This window comes from Rhincodon typus, chromosome 30, assembly GCF_021869965.1.
Source record: "Rhincodon typus isolate 14 chromosome 30, sRhiTyp1.1, whole genome shotgun sequence".
Lineage (NCBI taxonomy): Eukaryota > Metazoa > Chordata > Chondrichthyes > Orectolobiformes > Rhincodontidae > Rhincodon > Rhincodon typus.
The window spans coordinates 30,895,360-30,920,949 of record NC_063361.1 but is presented as its reverse complement, the minus strand read 5'-3'; the positions used below and the strand labels follow the sequence as shown (position 1 = coordinate 30,920,949).

The 25,590-nt window shown below is 44.5% G+C and overlaps 1 protein-coding gene across 3 annotated transcripts in view; it reads right to left on the bottom strand.

Annotated features, from left to right (window-relative positions):
• The window catches only part of cacnb1 (calcium channel, voltage-dependent, beta 1 subunit), a 254,622-nt gene that overhangs the window by 113,326 nt on the left and 115,706 nt on the right, over positions 1–25,590 (bottom strand). The window contains exon 1 of one of the 3 annotated variants that reach the window (XM_048614766.1): positions 1,295–1,386. The exons of the other annotated variants lie outside the window; for them this stretch is intronic. Coding sequence (XP_048470723.1) covers positions 1,295–1,330 — 36 coding nt within the window. The 5' untranslated portion in view covers positions 1,331–1,386. Of the gene's footprint in view, positions 1–1,294; positions 1,387–25,590 lie in introns of those variants that run through there. 3 annotated transcript variants of the gene reach the window in all.

Sequence of the window (25,590 nt, the reverse complement as noted above, 5' to 3'; positions counted from 1 at the left end):
GCAGCATCAGAGGAGCAGGAAAGTTGTCATTTCGGGTTGGGACCCTTCTTCAGATTTCCCGACCTGAAATGACAACTTTCCTGCTCCTCTGATGCTGCTTGGCCTGCTGTGTTCCTCCAGCTCCACACTGTGTTATTTCTGACTCCAGCATCTGCAGTTCTTGCTATCACTTCTCTCAAAAGTTGTCTGCAAGAAAAAGAAGTGTTTAGTCAATAGTGCTTTAAGATTTTCGTTAACAGTACAAAATGTTAACAGATGAGATATTGACATTATCCTTTTCATCAATTCACAGTTCGAATTTCTCTTTGTTATTATTCTCTATGAGGTGCTAACATTTTTCCAATGAGTCATTAAATTGAGGCCCCAATTACCTAGTCTAGTGGAAAAATTCCATGGCATTCCTTGAGTAAGAGTTATTCCCAGTGCCTTAGCTGATATCTGTCACTCCATCAACATCACAAAAAACAGATTATCCAATCATTATCGTGTTGCTTTCTGTGGTGTGCACAATTGGCTGCCTGGTTTCCTATATTACATCAATGACAACATGTTGGAAGTGTATCACTGGCTTTGAGTCATGGGTGATCACAGAAAGCTCTACTTAAATGCAAGTTTTCACTTGGTTAAACCTGTACCAAGTTTCTCCCTGCCTACTTTGAGCAAGGACGTTGAGCACCTTATTTGCCTTGTCAGCAAATTGTCTCAAAAATTGCTTAGCACAATGAATTCACTTGAAACACACACACACACGTGAATCATCAGCCTGTAATCTCCAGTGCATCTGCTAAACAAATTTTAAATCCCAGCCTGACGTCAGAGATACAACAGATAGAATGTGTTGCACAGCAGATGACGGGACTGTACGAATGGGTTTGCAACTCGTGGGAAAAAATCTTCCTAACTTGACATGTACCATCTCTTGTACTAATGAAAGACAACAGTAAATCTTTTTCTGTTTCTATATATAGACACACACACACGCAAGCACATCTACAACCCATGTACACTCACTAAAAACCAGAGAATCTCTCACTGTAACCAGATATCGCCTCTGTAAAGTTTTGTAAACACAGCAGCCATCTATAATAAGCTTGCTATGAAATCAGGCTAGTCCCAAAAAAGGAACGTGCTATCTTGAGACTCCATGCTACCAACTAAATCAGGATTTTAGAATTTTAAAAAAAAAACAATACTCACTGCTGACACTATGCTAGAAATCCCGGCCTTTCAAACCCGAGAGAAACTTTGCAGCCTGCTGACACAAGCCTTGAAAAGAAATAATTAAAACGCTCACCAGTAAACCACGATGTGTTTTTTCCAACGTGTTCATGCCGTTTGCCTTCTCCAGGGCAAACGCTGCTCTGCTGTATAGCTTTTCCTCCCAGCTGCCTGAGATCGGCATAGAGGAAGGTCAAGTTGCATAAATAGTGCAACATTTGCAACCTGTTAAATATATTTAGCCTTCCCAGAGAACGGAGGGAGAATAAAAAGGGGTCAGAAAGAGGCCCGGTATGCAGCCTGGGTCATTCAATATGACTCTTACGTAGCCCTTGGAATATCAGTCGAAAATTGACTTATTTTTACCTCCGGAAAGAGACAGGCAGGGAAAACATAACCAGCTACAAATGGGTTGTTTAATTTTCCCAGCTCAAGACTGGTGTGGGCCTGGGTTAACGCTTAATGTCCAACTTCCTGTTCTCTTGCCCATTGCCCACCACTTGCGGAAATTTCTGCCAGTTAGACCTGCTTGCTGCAGCTTTAAGTTCAAGTCTGAAACTAACTCCACAAGACTGGCACTGACTGGGCCCTGGGTAGGATAGCCCTTCAGGGACCCTGGCAAATGTAACACTGGCTCTCCTCTCCCAGACTGCAATTACACACTTATGGTCCCTGCTCTTTATTTTATTTATAAATATATTATCCAGAAGCAGCCAATCAGTAAAGTCATTAAGTCAGATGGAATCATTTGCTTGTCACTTTCGTTGCTTGTTAACCCTACCCATGCCAGTCGTAACCAGGAATGGGAGCCTCTATTATTTTCCTTGCCAAAAAGCTACATCTATGTAGAGTTATTCACAACCATTGCATATCTAAGGGGCTTTACCTCCAACAAAGTACTTTTGAAGTGTGGTGGCTTTCGTAGTGTGGGAGATAATTCAATACTTAGCAACATCCCATAAACAGCAATGTGATAATTGTGGTATTTGAGGGTGCAAGCGTGCTGCCACTAATCCTATTTTTTGTTGATGGGGTCTGAAGGGATATTTACTTTACAGGTAGACTATCAACATTGAGTCTTAACAAGAAGAGGCACTTGTCTTAAAAAAAATGTAAATTATTGCATGATAGCATTTCCACGGAAGTTACATTTGTTTGTTGGACGTTGATGCTAAAACTATGAGGATACCTGCGAGCGTAGCTCTTCACTCCACCAGATCCTGAAACATTGCACCTTATTTCCATCGAAGTCTGTACGGCATCATCAGCTTGGTGGAGCTTAATGCAGCCACCAATGTTCAGAACCTTTATGCAACATTTCCCCCCAAGCCTTTTTCTCATTCATGCATACACCTTTACCAGGATCCTATCTCCTGCCAAGAGTCTGACTTCACAGATTCTGCTGCACTACAGGCTTCTCGATCCTTCCGGCACATATTCTTTTCACAGCTGGAGTGTTTGTAGGAATTAGCTTGTTGTAGGAACTAGCTTGTTGGAAGTTTGTTGATCTTAACTTAATGTGGTGTGTAAAATGTCTCCATCTTAATTTCTCAGCCATCCTTTGCAGAGAACATCATTTCTGCTAACCCAGATGATTGGTCTATTACCCTACTTGGAGAACCCTTAATTTCCTGAATTTATTTTGTGGAGGAGCTCTTTCCTGCTTAATTAGGCAGTTATCCCATAACATCATTTACTGAACCTAAAATCTCATGAATTCCCTGCTTGGGAGATGACTGCTCAGTTGTAATAGATACTTTCTTTAATTTACTGTTGTGAATTTCTGGGTCATGTAATTTCCACTAAAATGCATCCTGAATCTGTGAACGTTGATGGCTCTCATGGAGTTATTCCCATTTTTCCTAACCAACCTGTTCAGAGATGTTATTACACACCTCCGGAGCAGGTGGGACTTAAACCTGGGTCTCTTGGTTCAGGGGTAGGGACACTATCTCTAAACCACAACAGGGCACATTTTCATGGAGTTGTATGCAGCCCATCTTCCATCTGTGCAAGCAATTGTTCCTAATTGGCTCATAGTAATAGAGAGTCAACCACTACAGAGTCTTAACAAGATGTAGTTTATTGATGACTGCAATTAGGTACAAGTTATGGCTCAGTGGAAGTGTCCCCAACTCTGGGCCAGAGGTCCACCTGCTCCAGAGGTATGTCCTAACTGTTTGAACAGGTTGATTAAAAATACTTGCATTAGTTCTCAAATCATTGTTACTAAGAACATGAAAAGACCTGCAGACTTACACTCAGTGAGATCTCCACTCAAGCCTGCATGACAAGATCACATTGGGTGGAATTAGGGTGGCACGGTGGCTCAGTGGTTAGCTCTGCTGCGTCACAGCGCCAGGGGACCCGGGTTTGATTCCACCCTCGGGCGACTGTCTGTGTGGAGTTTGCACATTCTTACTGTGTCCATGTTGGTTTCTTCCGGGTGCTCCGGTTTCCTCCCACAGTCCAAAGATGTGCAGGTTAGGGTGGATTGGCCAGGCTAAGTTACCCACAGAGCCCAGGAATATGCAGGTTAGCCATGGGAAATGCAGGCACAGGGTAGGGGTGTGGGTCTGGGTGGGAAGCTCTTTGGAGGGTCGATGTTGACTTGATGGGCTGAATGGCCTACTTCTCCACTGCAGGGATTCTATTCTTTGAACCTCATGAAATCTCCAACATTAACCCATTCAGAACTATTATGTTATATAACTGGATAAATCTGATTTCCGTGACGTCGGTTAAGGGATAAATGTTGGCCAACGCACCAGGGATCATACCCCTCATCTTTAAAACAGTGCCCTTCTATTTCCACCCGAATGGGCAGCTGAGGCCTAGGCTTAAAATCTCATCCAAAAAACAGCATGTGCAACAAAGCAACACTTTCAGTACTGCACTGGTGGCTCAGCCGAATCCTAAAGCCATGGAATGGCACTTAGCCTATAACCTTCTAACCCAGAGTATTTGCCAAGGATTAGCCAACTTGGTCCTCCGACATCACCCCCCTTTTATTTTCTGCATTTCTTAAGACACTATTTTGCAGAAAATTAGGGTAGTTATCACTGATATCTGGGCTAATCTTTATCGTTCAGTTAACTTCACTAAAATTAGGTTATTTGGCCACTGTGCCACTGCTGTTCATAGGCATTTATAGTGTGAAAATTGCTGTCTGTATTTCTTACATTACAACATTGTCAGCACTTCCTCAGCACTTCATTAGCTGTACAGTGATCTGAGGTATCTAGAGATCATAAAAGACTCAAGATAAAGTCTTATTTGCAATTTACTCCATGCTTGGTAGTTGTTTTGCAAGAATTTCACCTCAGTAACTAGTTGCATATGTTTTAAATGGAATTTTGTTCCACGGGTTTATAAATAGCCTGGTTGTGTATAATGCCTCCCAATGTCCCACCATTCATGAGACCACAAGACATAGGATCAGAAGTAGGCCATTCAGCCCATTGAGTCTGCTCTAGCATTCAATGAGATCACAGCAAATCTAATCATCATCTACTCCATTTTCCTGCCGTTTCCCCATTACTCTAATGATTAAAACTCTGTCTATCTCAGCCCTGAATATATCTGATGGCCCAGACTCTACAGACCTCTATGGTAAAGAGGCTCCACAGATTCGCTACCCTCTGAGAGAAGAAATTCCTCCTCGTTTGTCTCAAATGGGTGACCTCTTATACTGAGATTATGTCCTCTGGTCCTACACTCTCCCACATGGGAGAAACAACTTTTTTGTATCTCCTGTCAAGTCCGTTAAGAATCTTGTATGGAGCAATATGGTCACTTCTCACCTTCTAAACTCCACTGAGTACAAGCCCAGCCTACTCAGCCTTTCCTTATTAGATAGTCCTTCCATGCTCACAATCAGCCTTGTGAACATTTCCTGGACTTCCTCCAATACCAGTATATATTTCCTTGAATCAGGGGCTGTTTTCATGGTATTCCAACAGTGGCCTAACTAGTTTCTTCTATAGGTTTAGTAAGAGCTCCCTATTTTCATACTCTATTACCTTTGATGCAAGGGACAACATTCTATTTGCCTTGCCCATTACCTGCTGAAGTTGTTCTGGCTTTTTGTGACCCCTTCCCCTTTCCACGTTGCTTTTAATCTGGGATTTAGGCATAACGCCTAAAAACAGACTGTGACTTTGAAATTTCTGCCTCCATATTTTCCACTCACCCATTCTTTCTTTGAGGTACAAAATAAATTAAAAGAGAGCTAGCACTTCTTAATCTCCAGCAATAACCATCTCATTTTGGAAACTGAATCAATGTGTGCATTTTACACAGTGACATTAAGCCCACTACTTTACAATTTATTAAGCTTCAATAATAACAAATTAACTGCTTATTTATAAAGAAAACGACTGCATTTAAAGCTGGGAGCTGCTCGTCCTTTGATCTGGTATGGAATCAATACATTACTGGCTTTAACCGTTCGCTGAGGCTTTGGGCAGTTTGACCTCTGGCCTTTTCAGCATTTCAGGATATACAGTGTTAAAGCTGTACGATGTATTAGTCTTGGCCAGTTGGCCTTGTTAAACACAGAACTTCTTCTGTGTCAGGCTCTGATGTGAACCTGTGCTGACTTGTGTGATAGGGTGAAAGGCATTCAGTCGGTAACGCATTGGGAGTCCTGAAGCAATGAGATATCTGGATTCTAAAACAGTTCTGGACAAAAAGCTGAATAGCACCACGACTGATCATTAATTCTGTTCAGTCTGCTCCTCCTGGCAGCTGCTTTCAGAATTCCCAGTTGACTTTCTTTTACCAAGCCCCAGGTGGGTTTTTAAAATCATCTTCCACTTCTCACTTTACACATCTCACCAGTAACCCTGTGTAACATTGAAAACTTCTTGAGTGCTGAACTTACATGCTGGTACAAACGAAAGACGGAAAACTGAATAAAATGAGAAGCACTTTCATAGAATCGTAATGGAGGGCCCTTGTGATGCAGTGACAATGTCATAGAACATAGAACAGTACAGCACAGTACAGGCCCTTCAGCCCACAATGTTGTGCTGACATATTATCCTACTCTAAGATCAAACTACCCGGCATACCCTACATTTTACTATTGTACATGTGCATATCCAAGAGTCGCTTAAATGTCCCTAATGTATCTGACTCTACTACCACCGCCGGCAGCGCATTCCACCCACCCACCACTCTCTGTGTAAAGATCCTACCTCTGACATCTCCCCTATACCTTCCTCCAATCACCTTAAAATTATGCCCCCTTGTGATAGTTATTTCCGCCCTGGGAAAAAGTCTGTGGCTATCCACTCTATCTACGCCTCTCATCATCTTGTAAACCTCTATCAAGTCCCCTCTCATCCTTTTTCACTCCAATGAAAAAAGCCCTAGCTCCCTCAACCTTTCCTCATAATACCTGCCCTCCAGTCCAGGCAGCATCCTGGTAAATCTCCTCTGCACCCTCTCTAAAGCTTCCACAGCTTTCCTAGAATGAGGTGACCAGAACTGAACACAATATTCCAAGTGTGGTTTAACCAGAGTTTTATAGAGCTGCAGCATAACCTCGTGGCTCTTAAACTCAATTCCCCTGTCCTTACTAGGAGACTCAGATTTGGATCTCACCTGCACCAGAGGTGTATTACACCACCTGTGATCAAGCTGGTTAGAAAATATTTATACAGATTTTGTTTTTATTCTTCTCTGGAATATAAACATCATCAGCAAAGCCAGTATTTATTGCCAACCCCTAACTGCCCTTGAACAGAGTATCCTGTTCAGCCAATTTGGAGAGCAGTTAAGGGTCAATCATATTAATGTGGGTCTGGGGTCACGTGAAGGCCACAGTAGGTACCCAAGCCAGGTAAGGACAGTCAGTTTCCATCCCAAAAGACATTAATGAACCAGATGCGTTTTTAATGACAACAAATGATAGTTTCATGGTTATTATGAGACTGGTTTTCAATTCCAGATTTTTTTAACAAACTTACTGAACTTGTTTCACCAGCTGCCGTGGTAAGGTTTGAATCCATGTACCAGAGCATTAGTCTCAGTCTCTGGACTATTTGTCCAATGACAGTGTCACTTCACAACCTTGTCCTAATGTGGCTTCAAAGGAGCGACCAAATCCTGCTCTGATTATCATTAATAAAGCAATAGAGCAAAAAATCGGAATGAATGTCAACAAACTGCTGTGTCAAATCTTCAGAAAATGAAGGGCTGACTGCTGTTCCAATTGAAGGCTTTTAAAATCACCAAAGGGTTTGATGAGAGAGATGCGGTGAAAATATTTCTGATTTTGTGGGAGGAGTCCACAACCAGACTTTGTAAATATGAGAGAATGATTCACTCATAAATTCCACAAGGAGTTCAGAGGAAACCTCTTTGCCCAGAGGGTAGCACATATGCGAACGTGCTGCTGTAGAAAGTAATTGTGATGAGCAGCATGGATTTAAGGGGAAGCTAGATGAATGAATGAGGAAGGAGGGAGAAAGTATTGAAGAATCTGCTAAAGATGGGAAGAGATTCATGCAGACCTTAAAAACCTAACTCAGACAAGTTAAGCCAATTGGCCTGCTTCTCTGCTATAATTCTTTATAAAAATGAACAACATTTTGCCACAGACTGTCGGCACACGCAGAAGCCATTGTGAACAATGTTGGGCAAAATTCATTGAGATGTAAGTCCAATGAGTCAATCCATTAACACTAGGAGACAGCAAGAACCTGCAGGTACAGGAGTCAGCGTCAATACAGTGTGGAGCTGGAGCAACCCAGCGGGCCAGGCAGCATCAGAGGAGCAGAAGAGTTGACATTTCGGGTCGGGACCCTTCCTCAGGACTGGGGAGGGGGAAGGGAGCCGGGAAATAAATAGAGAGAGGAGGGGTGCAGCTGGGGAAGGTAGGTGGGATGGTGAGTGTAGGTAAGGAGTGGTGGGGTTTGGTCAATGGGATGGGTGGGGTGGATAGGTGGGAGAGAAGATGGACAGGTTGTGTCAGGTCAAGGAGGCGGGGATGAGATGGAGGGTTGGACATGGGATGAGGTCGGGGGTGGGGAGATTTTAAAACTCTTGAGGCTCTTGGGCTGTAGCTCCCGAGGCAGAGTATAAGGTGCTGTTCCTCCAGTTTGCGTATGGTGTCATTGTGACACTGGAGGAGGCCCAGAATGGACATATCACCCAGGTAGTGGGAGGGGGAGTTAAAATAGTTAGCGAATGTCTGTGTTGTTGATTATAGCATACAGAGCGCAGATGCTCCGTGAACTGGGCACCGAGTCTGCGCTTGGTCTCACCGATGTAGAGGAGGCCACATTGGGAGCAACGGATACAGTAGACCAGGTTGACGGATGTACAGGTGAACCCCTGTCAGATATGGAAAGTTTGTCTTGGGCCTTGGATGGAGGTGTAGCACCTCCTGCAGTTGCAGGGAAAGGTGCTGGATGTGGTGGGGATAGCAGGGAGTGTGCAGCAGACAAGGGAGTTACGGAGTGGGTGGTCCCTACGAAAGGCAGATAGAAGTGGGGAGGGAAATATCTCTTTAGTCATGGGATCGGATTGTAGGTGGCAGAAGTGGTGGAGAAGGCTATGCTGGATGCGGAGGTTGTTGGGGTGATATGTGTTATTTTTGTTGGGTGGAGGGATTTGAGGGCAGAAGTGCAAAAAATACACAAGACACAGTTCAGGGCATTTTTGATCACTGGAGGAGGGTAGTTACGATCCTTGAAGTTGGAGGACTCCTCGGATGTCCAGGAGTGGAATGCTCCATCTTGGGAGCAGACACGGCGCAGGCAGAGAAATTGGGAGTAGGGGATCACATTCTCGCAGGAGGGTGGGTGAGAGGAGATATAGTCCAGGTAGCTGTGGGAGTCGGTGGGTTCGAAATAGGTGTCGGTGTTGAGACAGTTACCAGGGATGGAGACAAGAGGTCCAGGAAGGGGAGGGAGGTATCGGAGATGGTCCAGGTGTATTTGACATTGGAGTGAAAGGTGTTAGTAAAGTTGATGAAATGTTCAAGCTCCTAATGGGAGCATGAGGCAGCGCCGATCCAGTCATCAATGCAGCAGAGGGAGAACGGAGGGATGGTGCCGGTGTAACAGCGGAAAAGAGACTGTTCCACATATCTTACGAAGAGACAGGCATAGTTCAGGCCCATGTGGGTGCCCATGGCCACCCCTTTAGTCTGTAGGAAGTGGGAGGAGTTAAAGGAGAAGTTGTTCAGACTAAGAACAAGTTTTGTTAAGCGGATGAAGGTGTCGCTGGAGGGAAACTGGTTGGGCCTGTGGGAGAGGAAGAAGCGGAGGGCTTTTAGGCCATCTGCATGTGGGATACAAGTATATAGGGACTGGATGTCCATGGTGAAGGTGAGGTGTTGGGAGCCATGGAGTTGGAAGTTTTGGAGGAGGTGGAGGGTGTGGGTGGTGTTCTGAACGTAAATGGGAAGTTCCTGGACGGGGTGGGGGGTTGGTGAAAGACAGAGTCAAGTTAAGCGGAGATGAGTTCAGTGGGGCAGGAACAGGCAGAGACAATGGGTCGGCCGGGACAGTCAGGTTTGTGGATTTTGGGAAGGAGATAGAAGCGGGCGATGTGGGGTTAGGGAGCGATGAGGTTGGAGGCTGTGGGTGGGAGGTCCCCTGAGGTGATGAGGTTGTGGATGGTCTTGGAGACGATGATTTGGTGGTCAAGGTGAGGTCATAACCAAGGGGGCAGTAGGAGGAGGTGTCAGAGAGTTGGTGCCTGACCTCGGTGATGTAAAGGTCAGTGCCATACCACTACTATGTCTCCCCCTTATCCACGGGTTTGGTAGTGAGGTTAGGGTTGGAGCAGAGGGCTGCACGTTCCCTGGGGGAGAGGTTGGAGTGGGTGAGAGGGGTGGAGAGATTGAGACGATCGATGTCGCAATGGCAGATGGAGATGAAGAGATGCAGGGAGGGTAGGAGGCCTTGGGGTGGTGTCCTACCTGCATCCACCTATCACCATCCCACCTACCTTCCCCCAGCCCCATCCCTCCTCCCTCTATTTATTTCCCAGTTCCCTTGCCCCTCTGCAGTCCTGATGAACAGTCTAGGCCCAAAACGGTTTAGAGGAGATGTGAGGAAACTTGTTTCACTCAGAGGGTGGCAGGAATCTAGAACTCACTCACTGTCTGTAAGGGTGGTAGAGGTAGGAACCCACATAACATTTAATAAATACTTAGATGTGCACTTGCAAGGCATACAAGGCTATGGGTCAAGTGCTGGCAAATGTGATTAGAATACTTCAGTGTTTGTTTTTGATTGGTGCAGACTTAATGGGCTGAAGGGCCTTCATCAGTGCTGCAGACTTTGACCAGTCTATGTCAATAAAATTAGCAACCTGCAGGTATTTCAAAAACCTGACTGGGTTTCTGGCAGCAGACTGCACCCCTCTCAATGCAGAAACTCACCATTTGGTTGCCTTCACAAAAAGGAAGGAGGAAGGAATTTGCACTTACATAGCACCTTTCACAATCTATGGACATCCCAAAGCACGTTATATTCAATGTTTTGCTTTTGAAGACTGTGGTAACTTAAAAAATTGAGTATAGGAGTTGGGATGTTCATGTTGCGGGTGTACAGCACATTGGTGAGACCACTTTTGGAATACTGCGTACAATTCTGGTCTCCCTCCTATAGGAAGGATGTTGTGAAACTTGAAAGGGCTCAGAAAAGATTTACAAGGATGTTACAGGGGTTGGAGGGGTTTGAGCAATAGGGAGAGGCTGAAAATGCTTGGGGCTATTATCCTGGATGATCAGAGGCTGAGGGATGACTTTATAGAGGTTTATAAAATCATGAGGGGCATAGATCGAGTGAATAACCAAGGTCTCGTCCCCAAGGTAGGGGAGTCCAAAACTACAGGGCATAGCTTTAAGTGAGAAGGGAAAGATTTAAGAGGAACCAACGGGCAACCTTTCCAAGCAGAGGGTGGCATGTGTATGGAATGAGCTGCCAGAGGAAGTGGTGGAGGCCGGTACGAATATAACATTTAAAAGGAATTTGGATGGCTACATGCATAGGAAGGGTTTAGAAGAATTAGGGCCAAATGCTGGCAAATGGGACTACATTAATTCAGGATATTTGGTTGGCATGGACGAGTTGGATCGAAGGGTCTATTTCTGTGCTGTACACCTCTATGAGTCTTTGACTCCAAATGCAGCAGCCAGTTTGCTCACAGCAAGAAACCAGAAAGCAGCAGTGAAGCATTGACCAGATAGTCTACTTTGGCATTTTTGGTAGAGAGGATATTGATCAGATCTCTCTAGCTCTTCCATAAATGCCTCTGTGGGACGTATTTCGTTGACTTAAGAGGGAAGACAGGGCCTCATTCTCATATCAAAAGTAGCAACACCAACTGTGCAACACTCCCTCAGTGCTGCACTGGATTTTGTGCTCAAATCTCTCTGAGCAGCATTTAAGTCCATGGCCTTTGAACTCGGACACAAGAGCATTAATCATTGAATCACATCTAACAAGTCACCACACGTGCTGTGGAGGGAGAAAGCAAGTGACCTGCAGTGAGAGAAGCAAGTGCTATCAATCATTGCACATTAGCTTGGAATTCTCAACCATTCTGAGATTGCTACAATCCTCAGGGCATTGGAGTAAGGCTCTAGGTCCATGGCTAGGCCAAGGTGCCTGAAGGAGTGGAAACATTGTTGAACAGGATGTGAGAGGACCCTGATGACTGATGACCGGCAACAGTGTGTTGAACAGCGTTGGATGGAGAACAGGAGGGAAGGCAGCTGTGCATTCCCAAGCTAATGGTTCCAGCTCAGATATGGCAGTCATGTTTATGGCAGTGGTGGAGGCCCATTACAGATTCCCCAGAGCCTGCTACAGAGACCCTGGCCGATGTCAAGCAGTGACTGGAGGAGCAGACACTTTGGCGACACTTTGTGTATAGAATGTGAAAAAAAAAACTTCTCACTGTATTTTTTTATACACATGACAATTAATCTAAATCTAATCTAAATTTATTTGGTGCACCCAATGTAGTGAAAGTGCCCATCCTGGCTTGATTTTCCAAAATTTACTCCACCCACAAAATAGAACATAGAACATAGAACATTACAGTGCAGTACAGGCCCTTCGGCCCTCAATGTTGCGCCGACCTGTGAAACCAATCTGAAGCCTATCTAACCTACACTATTCCATTATCATCCATAAGTTTATCCAATGACCATTTAAATGCCCTTAAAGTTGGCGAGTCTACTACTGTTGCAGGCAGGGCATTCCACGCCCTTACTACTCTCTGAGTAAAGAATCCACCTCTGACATCTGTCCTATATCTATCACCCCTCAATTTAAAGTTATGTCCCCTCGTGCCAGCCATCACCATCCGAGGAAAAAGGCTCCCACTGTCCACCCTATCTAATCCTCTGATCATATTGTATGTCTCTATTAAGTCACCTCTTAACCTTCTTCTCTCTAACGAAAACAGCCTCAAATCCCTCAGCCTTTCCTCATAAGACCTTCCCTCCATACCAGGCAACATCCTGGTAAATCTCCTCTGCACCCTTTCCAATGCTTCCACATCCTTCCTATAATGCGGTGACCAGAACTGTAAGCAATACTCCAAGTGCGGCCGCACCAGAGTTTTGTACAGCTGCAACATGACCTCATGGCTCCGAAACTCAATCCCTCTACCAATAAAACCTAACACATCGTATGCCTTCTTAACAACCCTATCAATCTGGGAGGCAACTTTCAGTGATCTATGCACATGGACACTGAGATCTCTCTGCTCATCCACACTACCAAGAATCTTACCATTAGCCCAGTACTCTGTATTCCTGTTACTCCTTCCAAAGTGAATCACCTCACACTTCTCTGCATTAAACTCCATTTGCCACCTCTCAGCCCAGCTCTGCAGCTTATCTATGTCCCTCTGTAACCTGCAACATCCTTCCGCACTATCCACAACTCCACCGACTTTGGTGTCATCCGCAAATTTACTAACCCATCCTTCTACGCCCTCATCCAGGTCATTTATAAAAATGACGAACAGCAGAGGCCCCAAAACAGATCCTTGAGGTACACCACTAGTAACTGAACTCCAGGATGAACATTTCCCATCAACCACCACCCTCTGTCTTCTTACAGCTAGCCAATTTCTGATCCAAACTGCTAAATCACCCTCAATCCCATGCCTCTGTATTTTTTGCAATAGCCTACTGTGGGGAACCTTATCAAACGCTTTACTGAAATCCAAATACACCACATCAACCGCTTTACCCTCATCCACCTGTTTGGTCACCTTCTCAAAGAACTCAATAGGGTTTGTGAGGCACGACCTACCCTTCACAAAACCATGTTGACTATCCCTAATCAAATTATTCCTTTCTGGATGATTATAAATCCTATCTCTTATAATCCTTTCCAACACTTTACCCACAACCGAAGTAAGGCTCACTGGTCTACAATTACCAGGGTTGTCTCTACTCCCCTTCTTGAACAAGGGGACAACATTTGCTAGTCTCCAGTCTTCTGGCACTATTCCTGTAGACAATGACGACATAAAGATCAAAGCCAAAGGCTCTGCAATCTCCTCTCTAGCTTCCCAGAGAATCCTAGGATAAATCCCATCTGGCCCAGAGGACTTATCTATTTTCACACCTTCCAGAATTGCTAACACCTCCTCCTTATGAACCTCAATCCCGTTTAGTCTAATAGCCTATATCTCAGTATTCTCCTCGACAACATTGTCTTTTTCCTGTGTGAATACTGACGAAAAATATTCATTTAGCACCTCTCCTATCTCTTTGGACTCCACGCACAACTTCCCACTACTGTCCTTGACTGGCCCTAATCTTACTCTAGTTATTCTTTTATTCCTGACATACCTATAGAAAGCTTTAGGGTTTTCCTTGATCCTACCTGCTAAAGACTTCTCATGTCCCCTCCTGGCTCTTCTTAGCTCTCTCTTTAGGTCCTTCCTGGCTAACTTGTAACTCTCAAGCGCCCTAACTGAGCCTTCACGCCTCATCTCTACATAAGCCTCCTTCTTCCTCTTGACAAGAGATTCAACTTCTTTAGTAAACCACGGTTCCCTCGCTCGACCACTTCCTCCCTGCCTGACAGGTACATACTTCTCAAGGACACGCAGTAGCTGTTCCTTGAACAAGCTCCACATTTCAATTGTGCCCAGCCCCTGCAGTTTCCTTCTCCAACCTATGCATCCTAAATCTTGCCTAATCGCCTCATAATTGCCTTTCCTCCAGCTATAACTCTTGCCCTGCGGTATATACCTATCCCTTTCCATGGCTAAAGTTAATGTAACCGAATTGTGGTCACTATCACCAAAGTGCTCACCTACCTCCAAATCTAACACCTGGCCTGGTTCATTACCCAGTACCAAATCCAATGTGGCCTCGCCTCTTGTTGGCCTATCTATATACTGTGTCAGGAAACCCTCCTGCACACATTGGACAAAAACTGACCCATCTAAAGTACTCGAACTATAGCGTTTCCAGTCAATATTTGGAAAGTTAAAGTCCCCCATAACAACTACCCTGTTACTTTCGCTCCTATCCAGAATCATCTTTGCAATCTTTTCCTCGACATCTCTGGAACTTTTCGGAGGCCTATAGAAAACTTCCAACAGGGTGACCTCTCCTTTCCTGTTTCTAACCTCAGCCCATACTACCTCAGTAGACGAGTCCTCATCAAACGTCCTTTCTGCCACCGTTATACTGTCCTTGACTAACAATGCCACACCTCCCCCTCTTTTACCACCTTCCCTGTTTTTAATTTTTTAAAAATTTTATTTTTATTCCCAATTTGCTTAAAGAAAACTTAAAAATCCAGTTTAATCATAGATCTCATTTTCGAAGATGAAAGCCCCGTGTCCAAATTTACATTGTACATTAATGGAAACGAAGTAGGTTTAGAATTTTAACATTGTTATCCTCACTTTTAAAGCCCGCACCAACACCAGCGCTCCCTGTAGCCGGTGGTCTTTCTATCCATGACTTCCCTCAGCCCTCATCACATACCTGTATACTTCTCCAGTTGTGCATCTTCATTTGTGGCCAGGTCATCAGCTGCCTTTGCCCTTAGGTTGGGAATTCCCTCCAATAATCTTCTCCACCTCTTCCCTTCATCCCTTTAATATGCTCCTGGATACGTCCCTCCTGATATCCCTTAATGGTTCCTGGTGTAGCCTGGCTTCACATTGTATTTGATGTCACATAATTCCCATTGCATTTTGTGTACCAGACTCTGGCTTAATTGGGACTGCAGCCAGTCAGGAGCGAAAGGTAATTAATGGATGAATCAAATGTAATGAAAATGGCTAGACGATTACTGGATATTAAAGCATATTGTGCAATGGATAGCAATTTTATCCCAAAACTATAACACTGTTTATTCTCTCAGTGGGGGGAAAAAACACAGTATACTCATTATTGAATATATTGTAGCTCCATCTTTAAGTGTACGAGTTGGACCAGCAGAATCATTCACAAATGTTACTGAAACACCGCAGAGACAGCTCTTCTAATTGTTGGCACCAACCCACAGACGTGAGAAAGGAGGATTCAGCAGGGTCGACAGGGCTGTTTCTGCCGTTGTCTCTTCTGGTGCCTAGGTCGATGCTATGTGATCCATCTGATTTCAGTTTGTGACTTTTATAGCGATTTGTACAACTGAATGGCTTGCTAGGCCATTTTAGAGGGCAATTGTGAGTCAACCACATTGTTGTGGGGTCTGCAGTCACATGGGCACCCACACAAGAGGGGTTTTCTAACAATCAAAAACGGTTACCAGTAGATTTTTAATTCCAGATCTTTTTTTTCATTGAATTCAAATTCCACCACCTGCCGTGGTGGGATTTGAACCCGGGTCCCCGGAGCATTAGCTGAGTTCCTGGATTAATGGTCTGGCGATAATACCACGAGGTCCATCCCCAGAGGATTAGACTGGCCTATGGATTACAGGTTCAGAAACATTATCACTACACCACCATCTCCTCAGCGTCACCCTGCGGACATCACAACATTTACCACTGAGTACAGCTACCCAATGGTGGCAGTGCCAATGCTCATGGTATGGGACAGTCAATGTGGCAGCGGGGTGAATGAGGAATTTGGAGCTGGTCTCGAGTTGCCCATTGCCCTTTTTTGAGAAGGTCTTGATTGAGCTAATGAAGCTTGTAGCCTGACACTTGATCCTGCTGTTAACTTCTAGTAAAAGGCACTTACGTGGGAGACATTTGAAACCCGTTAAGATTAATCTGTAATTACAAAACTGAAGCTGAACTGGTGAGGCAGGTTTCCTGAGAACACAAAGATCACCACCCCCCCCCAACTTCCCCGGTCCTTATATAGCCCTGCTCCCCCTAAGCTAGCGTCCCCCTTTTCTGAAAACTTCTCTCACTTGATGAAATTTGTTTGAAGTTCAAAGCCCATCAGTCGTAAGTTTGAAGGACTTTACAAACTGCTCTTCGCTTGTGTCATTTCATCCTTTGGCAGTCGTCTGATGGTCCTCAATTTCCATCAATGGCCTGGGTCTCTGATTTCGCCAATGACAGCTGTCTATGCTGTATCATCATTGGCTGCTATGAGGCCTTAATAATAGCAGACACCATCAGCAGACCTTCCAACACAAGAAACAGGAGCTGAAACAGGCCATTGAGCCCCTCGATCCTGTTTTGCCTTTCAACAAGAACACAGTCAATCTGCTACCTCAAATCCCCTTTCCCATACCCATCCCTTTGTTCCCTGGGTACACCTTGTGGTCTTGAGTAAAGACGAAACTCATCAGTTTTATCATTATCCCTATATCACATATTTTATTGCATTCTTTTGTATGAAATATAAGAGCAAAGTGTTCCTGACAGCACAGAACTTGTGGACGGGTTCCAAACTAGCTCAGGATTAATCCAACATTTACGAGGCAGCTCGGTTCTGCTGTCTCAGGTGGAAAAGAAGCCAAACATCCTGCCAGGGAACAGACTAAAGTTCTCTTACACTCTTCAGTAGTAGATTTGAATGTGTGGTCTCCTATAGCCCATCATCTTGTCCGTAATATATACGGACGATGATCGAGGCCCAAGATCAGGTGCTTGCGGGACACCACACATTACAACCTGCTAAATATCTGTCCATATTCCCTATTCTCTGTTTGAATTTTTTTTTCCCTAAAGTGGTATCAGTGAACCAGTTCTTTTTTTCCATAATCAATCACAACTTCAAAGTCACTATTATTGCAATTAGCTTCATGTTCCAAATGTTATTAACTTTCAGCAGCCAGTGTGGGACTTGAACCTAGCTCGGGTCTCGGAATTTTTATAATCTTTTCACAGGATGTGGGATTGCCGGCTAGGCTAGCATCAACCTCCAAACGAACAGTCGACCACACTGGCTTTCAGTCTGGAGTCACATATAGGCCAGTCTGGGTAAGGATGGCAGATTTCCTTTCCCAAATGGTATCAGTGAACCAGATGCGCTTCTAATGATAATCAACAAATGGTTACTGGGTCACCATCAGGTCAGATTGTGATTCCAGATTTTTTACTGAATTCAAATTTCACTGTCTGCCATGGTGGGACTCAAACTCATGCCCCAGAACAATAGCCTGTGCTCTCTGGATTACTCATCCAGTGATGTTACCAAAGGTGTTGCTGGCCCAGTGGTATTATTGCTGGACTATTAATCCAGAGACCCAGGTAATGTTCTGGGAACTCTATCATGGCAGGTGGCAGAATTTGAATTCAAGAAAAATTCGGAATTAAAGGTCTAACAATGACCATGAAACCACTGCCAATTGTCAGGGGGGAAAATAAAAGACTACTCCAGTCCAATAATACCCTTTAAGGAAGGAAAGCTACTGTTCTTGCCTTGTCTGGCCGACACATACATACAGACACAGATTTACACACAGAGACACACAATCACACATACATGTGGAAACACAGAGAGGCACATACACATTCACACAGGCATATACAGTGACAAAGATATACAGAGAGGCACACACATATAAACATAGATACATATAGATGAATGTACAGTCACAGACACACACAGGCACGTGCAGGTCCAGAGATAGAAGTATGTGCACAGACAGACAAAACAAAACAGACACACACACACAACTCTGCCCACAATATATTGAACTGGCCATGAATGTCACAGACTCCTAATTGGGCGCCATCATTCTGCCTTATCTCGCGGTGTCAGTCCAGATTCCTGCCATGTATCACAGCTGCAGTTACACACTTGCTGCACTAGATGGAGTTTCACCAGCTCCAGGAGCTGCCAATCTCCATCCTGCAGTAACATCAGTCCGTGCCACTCTGAGGGAAAGTCCTGGTTTTCAAACCTCTCATAATGAATAAGGACTGTACATTTCAGGCAGCACCATCATGAAGTATTGCTTTAAAAACCCTGTAGATATTATGGTGTTGCTATCAAATAAAACAGTGCAAATGCTCCTTTCTCCATTATTTTAAGAGGGGGATTAACCCACTGAAGATAAGGGGGCTCAATTAGTGAGGAGAGGAATTGGATCCGAACAGTTTAAGGGTTTTAATGATGGCATTACTGACAGAAATCTGTCCTGAAGGCCTTCATAAATGAACTGAAGTGTGCTGGCTGTCAGATATTAGCAATCAAAACCTCATTCATGATCCACTTGCTGTCACTGTGTTCCTATTATCTGGTTATTAAGTAAACATATCCCTTTAATTAGCCATTCCCATTTTGAGCCTGCAACACTTCCAGATTGTTCGTATCCGTGTGAGCAGTTGCTATGGCAACTGCAATCCAAGCCTAAACAGGTTCACTCGATACCAGATCTGACACCCTCTTGTTTGTCAGATGTGACTGGGGAAGTTTCAGTGAATGTTTTCAGAAAATGTATTTTGAGTGAAGCATGGGGTTGACTGGAGGAATTTTTATTGGACAGAAGCATTGCCAACGAAAAAAGCAAATGGCAGATTTCTCTACACCTTAACAATATAACTCTCAATTACATTGAATAATGAAGGATTTTCAAAAAACAATCTCATCATCGTTCTGGGATGTGGGAAATGAGTGACAAACAGTCGTTGCAGTTTTTCTGCCCGTGTTGCTTTCAGGCAAAGACTTGGTCTTGACGCTGGGATTACACCACATGTGGAATTGTCACACCAAGACCCAGGCTCTGTTTTTAATCCAAACCACAGCACCTCTCCCCTGTCTGTCCTTAGACTAGAAGATTAGGCCTGTTAAAACGAAGGAGCGACACACACCCCCTTATGATCCACGGACTGATTTTTACCTGCTTTTCTTATTGTGTCAGTATCGCTGGCTGTGCCAGCATTTATTACCCATCTTGTACTGCCCTTGAAATCTGCTGGTGAGCCACCTCTTGACCCACTGCAGTCCATGGGAGTTAGACACTGCCAGGAAGGGAGTGGGGAAATGGATTAACCTATCTAGGCACAGTGTGTGGCTCAGTGGTTAGCAATGCTGCCTCACAGTGCCAGGGACCTAGGTCTGATTCCAGCCTTGGACAACAGTCTATGTGGAGTTTGCGTGTTCTCCCCGTTTCTGGTGGGTGGTCCAGTTTCCTCCCACAGTCCAAAGATGAGCAGGTTAGGTGGATTAGCCACACTAAATTGTCCAGGGATGTATAGGCTCGGTGGATTAGCCATGGGAAATGTGGCGTTATGGGAACAGAGTGGAGGGTTGGGTCTAGGTAGGATGCTCTTTGTAGGGTTGGGGTAGACTTGATCGGCCGAATGGCATCTATCAGCCCCTGTAGGGATTCTGTGACCAGAGCTGCTGGGATCAAACTTGGGGGAGAGGTGAGGGGTGTTTCAGTGACATCATCGGGAAACTATTTGAATTGAAGGGCTGAGTGGGGGCGATAAATTCCCAGTCACAGGCAGGGTCAGTTATGGGTTGGATGAAGCTCATGGGGAATGTTTTTAAACCCTTTATTCACCTTGTCATATGTGTTTGGAGCTTCACTCCACCTTGGGTCATGAGCACCTACCGATGTCTACTACAATGTGACCCCCTCCCCCCATCCCCATCCACTGTAACTCCATAAATGCCAGAGACTAGTCCCATTCTGAGCTGCCTACAATTTCTAATGGGCAGGTCTTTGCTAAAACTTACCATAAATTCCAAAACCTCACATGGATTCTTGGGTCAAATACCTCCAAGACTGGGTTCTTGTTCAGACCAATGTCCTAAAGGTTATTAACAGCACTCACTAATCACACTGTTATGGAATCTCAAACTTACACATAGTCTGCATTGTGTATTTACTGATGTTACAGCTCCCACAATAACACTTATTGTTGAACATCATTTCTTGTTGATCACACCAAAATAAAGCCACATCACATGGTGTACATAGGCTGGTCCCAGCCTGGGACAGATAGGTCCACACACCCATCCTGGATCTGCTTTGTTTTTCCCTTTTAAGGAAGATACTGCATCATTTTTTGCAGTAGCATCAGAAGAGGGGAGTGAACCAAGGGGTCTTAGCATCGTTAACGTTATGCTTCAACCATCTGAGCTAAACAGCCATTAGGTTGGCTTTTTCTTCTATTTAATTGAGAACTGTTATCACACACAACTGAATGTTTCTTTTCCATCACCAAATCATTTTTTTTTCTTTCCGTTAACCACCAGCAATAAATCACACGTGTTTCCAACTGAATAATTTGTGTGCAAAGCCCAATAAGGGCAATGCCTGAGTCTACCTCTATTTTTAAAATAACACTATCCATTCCCAGTTGTACACCGGATAAAGACCTTCAGCTTCCTCCTCTCTGAGCCTGATTTAGTTATATTTTCTAATCAACCTGTTCAGAGATGTTATTACATACCTCTGGGACAGAGGGAACCTGAACCCTGACTTTCCAGCCCAAAGGTAAAGTCACCACTACAGAACCACGCAGAGCCCTTAGCTGGAAGGTAAGAACTTCTCGAGTGTGGGGTAAGGTGAGGAGGCAGTGATTCTGTGAACCAGCACAGCCAGTACAGGGATTCAACCTGTGCTGTTGGCTTTATTCTGCAGCACACGCTAATCATTTAGGCCCCTGAGCTCAGTCACCCCAATAAATCCTTATTCCCTGACCGAAAATCAAATGGGACATGGCATTGAGAGCGCTAAAGCCTAGCCACCAGATCGCCAGGGAAGCAAAATTATTTTAATCAACCAGCTCAGGCATATAGCACCACACTTCTGGGCTAAGTGGGAAGCTGGATTTTCTGACTCCTCCTGCACCCCTCTTCATACATATGTTTTGTTCAGACACTGTACGACACAACTCCAGGGGCAGGTCAGACTTGAACACACACCTTCTAGGTCACATTTCGGGGCATCACTCCTGCACTACAAGACTCTTTCATACAATGTTGTATTTTTACGATCTTGGTATTTTAATTGGGCGTGTGCAACTCATACTTTCACTTTTTTTTGGTATTTCCTCTCTTGTTATTATTAAGTTGTTATTAAACACCTCTGACGCAGGTGAACCTGGGTCTTCTGGCTGAGACATATGGACACTACCACTGTGCCACAACAGCCTGATCTTCCCTCTTTACTTTTTAAAATATATTGCTACTAAGTCATCTGTGTTTCTAACTAAAGGAACACTTCCCTTTTTATCATTTTTTTCAAATCATTATGACACACCTCTGCAGTAGATGGGATTGCAACCCAAGTTCAGCAGTAGGGACAGTACAAGAATCCCCTCCCTTTCGTATGCATACAGATAATTAACTGTCAATTCATACTCACCTTCTGTTCTTAATATGAGCATAGGAAATGCGACAAACAATTTATGTATATTAGGATCTCACAACCAGAGCTGCATCAGTGAGCAAATAATCTGTTTTTCAGTGAAATTACTTGAGGGATGAATACTGGGGAGAAATCCACACAGTGCTGCAGTAAAATGTACAGGCAAATAGGCTCTGGAATGTTTACAGATTGCACTAATCGGAAAGCAAATCTTATCATGGTATAGATTTTTTATATAGAATCCTTACAGTGTGGAAACAAGTCATTCAGCCCATCGAGTCCACACCAATTCTTCGAACAGCATCCCATCCAGACGCACACCCCTACACTATATTTCCCATGGCTAATCCACCTAACCTCACATCCCTGGATGCTACAGGCAATTTAGCACAGCTAATCCATCTAACCTACACATCTTTGAACTGTGGGAGGAAACCAGAGCACCCAGAGGGGGCCCACGGAGACATGGAGAGAACATGCAAACTCCACACAGACAGTCACCCAAAGCTGGAGTTGAACACAGGTCTCTGGCACTATGAGGCAGCAGTGCTAACCGCTGTGCCACCCATTTTTCCGTATTGTGAATTTTACTGGAGTGTTGGCAGGGCAAGTTGGGTGAGGGGAAACTGAGGAAGTAGTTATGTTTGGATGGGGTCCCTGAATAGGCTCATGTGTCAACCAGCCTCTCCTCTTTGTAACTCCAGTTTGTAAAATTGCAACAAAGACCTGTGCTGTGTCACACTGCAGTAAAATCCACCAAAACCCAAGCAAATTCACCAAGTAATAGAAGCAAAACACTATGCATGCTGGAAATCTGAACAAAACACAGAGGACGCTGGAGAACCTCAGCAGGTCTGACACCATCTGTAAAGGGAGAGCCAGAATTAAAGATTCGAGTCTGGAATGACTCTTCCTCAGAACTGAAAAATCAACCACCAAGTGCCAGGCAATAATGGATGACAGCCAACACCATATTAAACTGAAACGAAGCAGAAGACAGTGACGCATCTGGTTCACTCATGTCCTGTAAGGAAGGAAATCTGCTATCCCTTAAATAGTCTGGCCTACCTGTGACATCAGAACCAAAGCAATGTAGATGACTCTTAATTAGGGGTGGGCAATAAATGCTAACCTAACCAAGCAATGCCCACATCTCTTGAATGAATAAAAGAAAGGTCACTGGCTGGAATCATAAAGCACAGGAGGAAACCATTCAGCCCACTGTTAATTTGCGAGCTCTTTGAACAAGCTTCTCAATTGTTCCCAGGCCCTAGGTCTTTCCCCATTGTCCTGCAACATTTTCCAAATTTGAGCTTATAACTAACTCCTTTTGAAAGTTGGAGTGGACTCAGCTTCCATCTCCTTTTCAGTCAGCACATTCCAAACAAACTAGAACACTGAAATGTTAGATTGCACCTAAGAACTGTGAGGACCAAAGATACTGGTAGAATTTAGGGCAGCATTTAACATGGGTTTGGAGTTGACAGGTGGAGACATTTAATTGGGGTAAATCGGACCACCACCCCTTGTCTTTGCCCCGATTAAGGTTCTGGGGATGAAGACTTTGATTCAATTTGATTTATTATTGTCACATGTGTGTACTGAGGTACAGTGAAAAGTATTGTTTTGTCTGCGATCCGGACAAATCATACCTTGTATCAATACATCAGGGTAATAGAACAAAATGCAGAAGATAGTGTCACAGCTACAGAGAGGGTGCAGAGAAAGATGAGGGGTCCATTCATAAGTCCGATAACAGTGGGGAAGAAGCTGTTGGTATATTTTTTCAAACTTCTGTATCTACTGCCTCATGGAAGAGGGTGGAAGAGAGTAAAGCTGGGTTGGGAGGGGATCTTTGATGATGTTGGCTGCTTTCCCAAGGCAGCAGGAAGTATAGATGGAGTCAATGGAAGGAAGGCTGGTTGTAGAATGGGATTCCTATTTTCCAGGACCTGAGGTATGCAAAGGTCGGGGAAGGGGTTTAAAAAACTGCCCTCAGAGTGGCTTGGCATCAACAAACGTGTTCCCAAAACTGAAAAAGAAAACTCAGACCCCTCCCCTTCTTAACTCACACGCATAAATATAAAATTGGAAGAAAACAGCTGGTGGGATTTCGGAGCCTGGTTACAAATTGCAGATAATCACTGACTGTCAGGGCTTACATATGAAGAGTGGTCCCTCGAGAGATAGATTGAAGGCTGCTAGAATTGTTTGATCCACACACCGCTGAGGTTACAGCACTGTAAACGAGGTGAGTACTTTGTAAATCACTCCCTCATGCAAACACTCTTCTCTGTAATATTGTGGATGATTACATAGCAGAGCAACAACATGATCAGAGGCTGGTAGAATTCAATGATTTTCTACTTGGGACTTTTTAAAATCAATATCACCAAAACGAAGGAGTGACACACACCCCCTTATGATGCACAGACTAACTTTTACCTGCTTTTCTTATTGTGTCAGTTTCGCTGGCTGGGCCAACATTTATTACCCATAAAAACCAAAAGAACTGCGGATGCTGTAAATCAGGAACAAAAACAAAGTTGCTGGAAAAGCTCAGCAGGTCTGGCAGCATCTGTGAAGGAAAATACAGAGTTAACGTTTCGGGTCCGGTGACCCTTCCTCAGAACTTTATTACCCATCTTGTACTGTCCTTGAAAAGCTGGTGGTGAGCTACCTTTTTGACCCACTGCAGTCCATGGGAGTTAGGCACTACCCAGAAGGGAATGGGGAAATGGATTAACTTATCGATGCATAGTGGGCAGCATGGTGGCTTCGTGGTTATACTGCTGCCTCATAGCGCCTGGGCCCCAGGTTTGATTCCAGTCTCGGCGACTTTCTGTGTGGAGTTTGCATGTTCTCCCCATGTCTGTGTGGGTTTTCACCAGGTGCTCTGGTTTCCACCAGGTCCTCTGGTTTCCTCCCACAGCCCAAAGGTATGTAGGTTAGGTAGATTGGTCGTGGTAAATGCAGGGTTACAGGGTGAATGCTCTTCAGACCTTGATGAGCCAAATGTCCTGCTTCCACACTGGAGGCATTCTACGATATTGAGACCATCGATCATAGATAACCTTAGCATATCATGAAGATTGATTTATTGATCAATCAGAGGCAGACAGAATTGTAAAATTAAAATGCAAACTCTTGAAGAATTGCTGAACAGACCTTTCCCTCTTTATGTCATTAAATTGGACCTAGGTCTGTGCTGCTCCCAGTATTGTGGGATAAACCTACGGGGCAGTATTTGTTTCTGTTCGTTAAAGATGACATTTTTGAGGATTTGTTCAAAAATCTCAGGACGGGACAAATCCAGTACAAAATCCCTTTACTCACTTAAAGCTAAATACAGCAGACGCTACAACAGGAAGAGAACATTCTGAAAACACTCAGCAGATCCTGCTGAGCAAGAAGCGAGGGTTAACGGGAGGAATTTTGGTGAGGAGTTGAGGGTCTTGCCTGCTGACTAGGCAGCCAATGACAGTCATGTTCCCTGTCTTCGGGAAATAATGTCACTCCATGAACCAATCACGGAATCAGGAAGCCAGTGACAGACTCTCCCTTTGAGTCAAGACCTGATGGGGAGGGAGGGGTTGGCATGGGTGGGCGGGGGGGGGGGGGGGGTGGG